Source organism: Megalobrama amblycephala, linkage group LG19, assembly GCF_018812025.1.
Source record: "Megalobrama amblycephala isolate DHTTF-2021 linkage group LG19, ASM1881202v1, whole genome shotgun sequence".
Lineage (NCBI taxonomy): Eukaryota > Metazoa > Chordata > Actinopteri > Cypriniformes > Xenocyprididae > Megalobrama > Megalobrama amblycephala.
This window is the reverse complement of record NC_063062.1, coordinates 7,551,782-7,561,536: the sequence shown is the minus strand read 5'-3', so window position 1 is coordinate 7,561,536 and position 9,755 is coordinate 7,551,782. Positions and strand designations below refer to the sequence as shown.

General features: G+C 35.3%; 1 protein-coding gene across 1 annotated transcript; it reads left to right on the top strand.

The window, feature by feature from the left end:
* On the top strand, positions 1-9,755 carry LOC125254602 (reticulocyte-binding protein 2-like). Its single transcript, XM_048169283.1, has 2 exons — positions 1-1,167; positions 9,404-9,755. Exons 1-2 carry the CDS (start codon positions 784-786, stop codon positions 9,752-9,754), a joined length of 735 nt encoding a protein of 244 aa, XP_048025240.1. The 5' UTR covers positions 1-783; the 3' UTR covers position 9,755.

Here is a 9,755-nt window from a genome sequence, read left to right as displayed (position 1 = left end):
TGTATTATTTTAATAAATACTCTTTTTAAAAGTATGCTATTGTGTACTTCACAAGGGTAGGCACAATTCATTTTCTCAACATGTAAATATTTCACATTCAGTGACCCCTGACTAGTTGACCTTATTTTTTCCCATTTGTTTTTGTTCAGTCCAATGACCAGTTCTGATGTCTCTGATAACGCTTTCTCACTCTTTTGCTCCTCACCACAACCCACCACAATTGAGTTTCACTAAGGGCCTATCAGTTACTGTGGCCCTGAAACCCAACACCTCGGCTTGGCACACCGGGATGCGTAAGGACAATGCCACAGGCCCTTGGCAGGGGGAGTACCTGCTCAGGTAACCAGACACTCGGACACCCCCACGAACCCATCGCTCGCAAAACCCTGAGCTTCACTTTTATCCTCAGAGAGAGCAGGTTGAGAGGAAGAACTAGTACAGAGGAGATTCAACAGGTTTTAGTTGATGATTTGACAGGGATGTGTTCAGAAGTTTCTCAGAAGCATTCATGGAGAAAGTATTCAGGGCTAGATTCGCTTATGTTTCCTCTGCAAAACAAGTTGAGTCTCTAAGCAAAACTCAGTAGTTTGCAGGAAGGTCTCTTGAGGTCAATAGTTTTTTAGATCTTTTGCGTGGAACAATGGAAAACTGTCACACTGTGATGGTATCCTGAAATCCTTTCGCATATTGGGATCTCATCCATAAACTGGAGCTTCAACATTTGATTGCATACTAAAAGCTGTTGTATTACTTAAAAAGGAAGCACTTGTATCTCCTGGCGTGATGCATGAGCTCCCATGCTCAGCGCTACAGTACTGTTTTGGTGGTCCTCCAGATGTTTCTGCTGACCACGCTCCATACCTGGACTCAGAACTCTCCAAAAATGGGTCAGATCCTGCCATGGGCCCAGTTGTTCTCACTCAGCCTGGTCCAGTAAACCCAGTGAGGACTGAAAGCCAGCCTTCATTTAGCTGCATCTCCATCCAGACCAAGACTAATGGGATTACCTCCAAAACCAAAGAATCGGACACAGATAACCAGCACACGCTTCATTCCTATCCAAGCTCAGAAGGGCTCTCAGAGGAAGATGATGCCCAGGATAACAGCCCTGAACTGGACACAAAACGGCCACATATTCCCCGTCCATCTATCATCAGGCCACAAAAGGTAAGAGCACTCTATGTCAGTAATATTTGCATTGAATTTTTTTAGTATGATCAGATTAAGGTTCAGTGTGTGAAACTGCTTGATGATTGCAGATGTATTTCATATTTAAGTTTGGGTGGGACATAATGATTCCTATTTTAAATGTTATAGACACTAGGCTTTAGGCTGAACTGGAAAACTAGGATACTAGTCTTAATATTAAAATTGTCATGGCAGATAATATATTTAAATGGCAGAAATTGTAAGAGTAGTATGCTAGCATGCAATTCTGATGAGTTATATCACAGCCATTAGCTACATGCTAGCTATATGCAGGTGTTATTAGGGGGAGGGGCATTCACAGAGAGAGCATTTGATTGGACAAAAATCTTTGTAGTGCCAGATGATGTCTTTAATATTTTTGTCCTTTATTCAAAAAGAAAAAGCCTACAGTTCTGGCCCAAATGGCGTTCTATTTACTCTATGTTCTTATGCTATGCTGGGTTGTTTCAATCCAAATTTGGATCAAAAATGGAAAACCCAATGTTGGGTTACATTTTTTTTTTTTATTAAAATTTTAACCCAACAGTGGGTTTGTGCATTTTTTTACCTAAATTTGTGTTGAAACAACCCAGCATTTTTTAGAGGGTGTACACTCTCAAAAAAAAGAACCCTAAAGAATGCAAAAGAATATTTGTGTAATTAGCATAACATGTCAATAGCATTTCATTATGATAGAGTAGGTGTTGGTATGGGACTATAAATAATTGCCTTATATTTTTGCTGCCTTTTTAAGGGATAGTTCACCCAAAAATGAAAATTCTGTCATCATTTACTCACCCTCAAGTTGTTCCAAACCCATATACATTTCTTTGTTCTGCTGTACACAAAGGAAGATATTTGAAAAAAATGTTTGTAACCAAGCAGATTTCACCACTATGGAAGCCCGTTTCCGCCACTAAATAAAAAAAATAAAAACAGTAATTGTGACTTTTTATCTCAGAATTCTGACTTTTTTTCTCACAATTGCGAGTTCTAAAGTCACATTTCTGAGATATAAACTCACAATTGCGTGATATAAAGTCACAATTCTGAGATATAAATTCACAATTGCATGATATAAAGTCACAATTCTGAGATATAAACTCACAATTGCGTGATATAAAGTCACAATTCTGAGATAAACTCGCAATTGCATGATATAAAGTCACAATTCTGAGATATAAACTCACACTTGCATGATATAAAGTCACAATTCTGAGATAAACTCGCAATTGCATGATATAAAGTCACAATTCTGAGATATAAACTCACAATTGCGTGATATAAAGTCACAATTCTGAGTTAAACTCACAATTGCATGATATAAAGTCACAATTGCGTGATATAAAGTCACAATTGCGTGATATAAAGTCACAATTCTGAGATATAAACTCGCAATTGCATGATATAAAGTCACAATTCTGAGATATAAACTCGCAATTGCATGATATAAAGTCACAATTCTGAGATATAAACTCGCAATTGCATGATATAAAGTCACAATTGCGTGATATAAAGTCACAATTCTGAGTTAAATTCACAATTGCATGATATAAAGTCACAATTCTGAGATATAAACTCACAATTGCGTGATATAGTCACAATTCTGAGATATAAACTTGCAATTGCATGATATAGTCACAATTCTGAGATATAAACTCACAATTGCGTGATATAAAGTCACAATTCTGACATATAAACTCGCAATTGCATGATATAAAGTCACAATTCTGAGATATAAACTCGCAATTGCATGATATAAAGTCACAATTCTGAGATATAAACTCGCAATTGCATGATATAAAGTCACAATTCTGAGATATAAACTCACAATTGCGTGATATAAATTCACAATTCTGAGTTAAACTCACAATTGCATGATATAAAGTCACAATTGCGTGATATAAAGTCACAATTCTGAGTTAAACTCACAATTGCATGATATAAAGTCACAATTCTGAGATAAACTCGCAATTGCGTGATATAAAGTCACAATTCTGAGATAAACTCGCAATTGCGTGATATAAAGTCACAATTCTGAGATATAAACTCACAATTGCGTGATATAAAGTCACAATTCTGAGATAAACTCGCAATTGCGTGATATAAAGTCACAATTCTGAGATAAACTCGCAATTGCGTGATATAAAGTCACAATTCTGAGTTAAACTCGCAATTGCGTGATATAAAGTCACAATTCTGAGATAAACTCGCAATTGCGTGATATAAAGTCACAATTCTGAGATATAAACTCACAATTGCGTGATATAAAGTCACAATTATGAGATAAACTCGCAATTGCGTGATATAAAGTCACAGTTCTGAGATATAAACTCGCAATTGCGTGATATAAAGTCACAATTCTGAGATAAACTCGCAATTGCATGATATAAAGTCACAATTCTGAGATAAACTCGCAATTGTGTGACATAAAGTCACAATTCTGAGATAAACTCGCAATTGCATGATATAAAGTCACAATTCTGAGATATAAACTCACAATTGCGTGATATAAAGTCACAATTCTGAGTTAAACTCACAATTGCATGATATAAAGTCACAATTGCGTGATATAAAGTCACAATTCTGAGTTAAACTCACAATTGCATGATATAAAGTCACAATTGCATGATATAAAGTCACAATTCTGAGATATAAACTCACAATTGCGTGATATAAAGTCACAATTCTGAGATATAAACTCGCAATTGCATGATATAAAGTCACAATTCTGAGATATAAACTCGCAATTGCATGATATAAAGTCACAATTCTGAGATATAAACTCGCAATTGCATGATATAAAGTCACAATTGCGTGATATAAAGTCACAATTCTGAGATAAACTCACAATTGCGTGATATAAAGTCACAATTCTGAGATATAAACTCGCAATTGCATGATATAAAGTCACAATTCTGAGATATAAACTCGCAATTGCATGATATAAAGTCACAATTCTGAGATATAAACTCGCAATTGCATGATATAAAGTCACAATTGCGTGATATAAAGTCACAATTCTGAGATAAACTCACAATTGCGTGATATAAAGTCACAATTCTGACATATAAACTCGCAATTGCATGATATAAAGTCACAATTCTGAGATAAACTCACAATTGCGTGATATAAAGTCACAATTCTGACATATAAACTCGCAATTGCATGATATAAAGTCACAATTCTGACATATAAACTCGCAATTGCATGATATAAAGTCACAATTCTGAGATATAAACTCGCAATTGCATGATATAAAGTCACAATTGCGTGATATAAAGTCACAATTCTGAGATAAACTCACAATTGCGTGATATAAAGTCACAATTCTGACATATAAACTCGCAATTGCATGATATAAAGTCACAATTCTGAGATATAAACTCGCAATTGCATGATATAAAGTCACAATTCTGAGATATAAACTCACAATTGCGTGATATAAATTCACAATTCTGAGTTAAACTCACAATTGCATGATATAAAGTCACAATTGCGTGATATAAAGTCACAATTCTGAGTTAAACTCACAATTGCATGATATAAAGTCACAATTCTGAGATAAACTCGCAATTGCGTGATATAAAGTCACAATTCTGAGATAAACTCGCAATTGCGTGATATAAAGTCACAATTCTGAGATATAAACTCACAATTGCGTGATATAAAGTCACAATTCTGAGATAAACTCGCAACTGCGTGATATAAAGTCACAATTCTGAGATAAACTCACAATTGCATGATATAAAGTCACAATTGCGTGATATAAAGTCACAATTCTGAGTTAAACTCACAATTGCATGATATAAAGTCACAATTCTGAGATAAACTCGCAATTGCGTGATATAAAGTCACAATTCTGAGATAAACTCGCAATTGCGTGATATAAAGTCACAATTTTGAGATAAACTCGCAATTGCATGATATAAAGTCACAATTCTGAGATAAACTCGCAATTGCCTGATATAAAGTCACAATTATGAGATAAACTCGCAATTGTGAGAAAAAAAGTCAGAATTGTGACTTTAATCATGCAGTTGCGAGTTTATATCTCAGAACTGACTTTATATCATGCAATTGTGATTAAAAAGTCGCAATTACTGTTTTATTTTTTTATTTAGTGGCGGAAATGGGCTTCCATACGCCCCCCACTGACTCCCATAGTAGGGAAAAATACTATGGTAGTCAATGGGGGATGAGATCTGCTTTGTTACAAACATTCTGTCAGAGCTCAGTAAAGTTGCTAGCGAAGGGCTTGGGTGTATGTGTGTTTTTTTTGTGAGTAGTCCAGAAGTAGTCCATGAGCAAAGTTGTACTTCAAAAATGAACTTCCAGAACACCGTGCCATTGAGATGAATGGGAATGCTAATGAATAGCTCTCTCCAGGTATTGTATACCTCCCTGAATGCTTCTTGTCCCACGTCATCTCTGCCCATAAATCCAGCATCCCGTCTCTCTTTAAGGAAGATTGATCTTCCCCATGTTTGACCTCTTGGTGCATAGCCTGTCCTTCACTTCCCCTGCTGTGATAAGGACTCTTTTTAGATTCAGGCCAAGAGACTTTTCCCATTCTTTGTGCTGCTTTATAGGCACACACAAACTCGTACACGCACAAAACACAGTGGTGTTGTAGTAGCAGCCAGTGCTGACAAGAGCGCTCATGTTGAAGTAATATGGTAGTATAAGACACCTGCTACCCACGAAGATAGGTCAGTTACGGTCTCGAGTTCAAATGCAGTGAAAATGTGTGTGGTCAATTAAAGAGAAGTGGGGGATGGATGCCATTAAAGGGCTATCATTTTTCTACAGGAGCTCTAACTGCTGCATATGCTGTGTGTGTGTGTGTGTGTGTGTTAGTGGTTTTCTCATGTACACACTTTCATGTGAAACATGATTCAGAGATAAAAACCATGCCACAGCTATCAAGTTATCAAGCCCTATATTTTGTGCCTCATATAATAGTCATGAAGTGACAATAAGTATACACACACACACACACACATATATATATATATATATATATATATATATATATATATATATATATATATATATATATATATATTATATAAACACAAACGTTTATGTTAGATGCGATTAATCGATTTGACAGCACACATATATACTGTACACACACTGTGTTCCAAATTATTATATAATTCAGATTTTAGTTTTTCAAAGAAAGTGTTTGTTTGTTTGTTTGTTTGTTTGTTTTATTTCCCATATCCTTTTAGATAACTGTTATCAATCTTAGACAGGTTTGATAAATAGTTTGCCAGGTCTTCTTAAATGGAAAATGTACTCAAACAATTGTTCCACATTATTAAGCAAGTCACAGTTGTCATGCAATATGGGGAGGAAGAAAGATCTTTCTAAAGAAAAAAGTTTACAGTGGGTGTAGAAATACCAGTTCGATAATCTCTATTCAGTTTTTGCAAAATATTAGTTGTTTTCATGCCTTTAGCAAGACATTGCACCATTTCATGCTTTTCTTTAGAAAGATCTTTCTTCCTCCCCATATTTCATGAGAACTGTGACTTGCTTAATAATGTGTAACGCCTCTTTAAGTAGGTTTTTCATTTACCTATGAAGCTGTCTGAGATTGATACCAGTTACCTGAATAATGCAATGAAACATGCAGATTGTGCAGGACAATTTTTGGCCAGGTTGTCATACAAAGAAATTTTGAACATATGCAAAAACAAGAGAGAACCAACAAAATATTAATAACTGACTATGTTGTAGTCAATATATGCTTTTTTCTGTGAAACTTAGTTTGTTTTTATACCTTAACCAAGTTTAATGTTTTGTTCTTCCCTCATATTTCAAATATCTTAAAAAAAAAAAAAAAAAAAAAAAAAAATATATATATATATATATATATATATATATATATTTTTTTTTTTTTTTTTTTTTTTTTTTTTTTTTTCATATTTTGATCTTCATATTTTCTTCATATTTTGATGGTTTAATCAAACTTGTAGGGTCATTAAAAAAAATCCCCTCCGGACATCACTTTTGGCCACTACTATATCGCCTACTGTTTTTTGAAAACTATAAATTCGGACATAATACTCTTTTCACATACTGTTTGTATATCTGAAGAAAATGCAAATAGTGAAAAACTGTCACAATGTTCAAGGGGGTTGTTAGCGCGTTTCTATGTGGTTGCACATCTCTATGATATTCTAGTCACTAAATATGGCTCGCATCCATCCATATTTACTTCTAGCACAATCCGAAAGTTTAGTTAAAAATATTTGCAGTTCATTGGTTTCACTAACAACTAATTATGAGCAACAGTAATAGTGATGCATGACTTTGCAAACACAGCTAATAAAGCACATTACAGTCTACAGTCACACTGGAATCATGAACCACAGTAACGTCTGAGAAGTTATAGGTTATCATAAACTTAATTTAGCCCCAGTGTAAACTGAGCATATATGAGTGTGAAGATGTTTTGCGATGTTCAGCGGAAAATCCAGATGAATCCACCCGCACCTCCTTTATCTAGGCCACAGGAAAAAGGAAAAGCATGTTGAACAAGGGGAAACCTGAATGTGTGTGTGCATGCTTTTGTGTGTGTTAGTGTGCATGTGTGTGAACTTCTGTACATTTAATATTTTTCTAAACCACATCTGCCTTTGTGAACACTTTTAGTGGCAGTCCTCTGCAAATATATGTATCTACATGAAACAGAAATTGCAATTGACTTTTTTTCTCTCGAACAATAGAAAGTGAACCCAAATCAAATTCGCAAAAGATATCTCTTTAATATTGTTTCTCCTAGACAGCACTGAGATTAAATTGAGAGAAAATTTAGCTGAGTCTCCTGTGAATCTCCTAATTTTGTAGCTGTATGCTCTTGAGTCCTGGTCACACCAAGAACGATAACTATAAAGATAACGATAAAGATAGAGTTCTAAAAATAAAAGAATAGCACTATCCACACCACAGCTATAACGATAACGATATAGAGAAACGATATCTTTGGGATAACTTTCAAAATTATTTTTTCCCCTGCTGTTGAATGATAAAACACTGACAGCCAATCAGAATCAGTAATGTACGGGCTCGCGCATTTAAAATGGCACATAATCGACCTGAGTTCCAGAAAAAGCCACCACAGTTTGATAAGTCAAACCCTCCTTTTAAGAATACTTTAAATGGAAAATGGATATATGGAAAACAATAGGTCATACCCCTGGAATAAATGGTGAGAAGTATTAACGATGAGATCATTATGCCAGGCTAGCAAACTGTGTAACATAAAATTACCTCAGGTATCCAGTGCTGGTTGGCTTCCTTTGAAGTTGCAGCAAAAAAGACTAGGCGTTCTTGTTTTTTCTTCACTATATTGACTTTGTCAGATAAATTCACTGTTTGATTCGATCTAATCTACTAGCTATTCACACGAAACATAGCATACTGAGGACCTCTGCTGGTTAAAGCCATGTAAATGCAACAGAAACAGCAAAAACATGTTGTACACACTTTGAAACCACAGCGCGTGAGTTTAGATTAGAATAAACAGACCTTTATCGTTCGTTGGCGTGGACGCTAATAGCCTATAGGCTAATTATCATTATAGTTATCTTTATAGTTATCGTTCTTGGTGTGAACGGGCCTTTACTGTACGTCAAAAGTTGTATTTTTTGGTTTTATGTCAAATAAGGAATTTTAGGAAAAACATTGGATTGATATTTTAATGAAATCTGCATTAAGTCTCTTGAGCTGTGAAAGAGCGACCTCTGAGAAACGTTCTGCTGGAACCTTCATCTTACTTACATCAACTTACAAAGCATAATCCATTTGCTTGTAGCATTTTATAAGTCCATGCATTCACTGCGAACCCATGTTTTACTGTTTAAGCTACAGGAAATGCTAAACTTGCAATAACATAAGTTCACCTAGAGTACATATCATTTCAATTTTACCCACATGTTTTCTATTATTTTTGTTATGTAAAATTATACAGCAAGTCACTCTGGAATGCAAGTTTCCTTCCTAATTCTGGAAGTTATAGTGTTATTTTTTCATGTAAGTCAAGTCTGGAAAAAGAGGCATGTTGGAATTTTCAGTCTGTCTTCAGGGGACTGTTATTTAGTCCTGTGATTTTTATATCACTCAGGGTCACAACATTAAAATGATGTGTTTAAAATAGTTTGTTTGACAGTGCTCTTTGTTTCTCTGTGTGTTCTGAAAATAGGAGCACCCAATCCAGGAGAGCCTGCCAGTCAGAACAGATTATATTGAGCCAGAGGATGGACCGTTATCAGGTACTGAAAACACACACACACACACACACACACACACACACACACACACACACACACACACACACACACACACACACACACACACACACACACACACACTCCAAGGACAGATAGTTACAAAGAGGCAAAGGATGGACATCTATCAAATAACAACACAGGTTTCCTCTCCTCCTTTTCCTCTCCGAGTTGGAGATTTGGAGAGGAAATCTATTGAAGCAGACACAGTGGAAAAAGACATCAGCCTTTGTGGAAAATATAATCACATTGAATCATGGCCTTGAA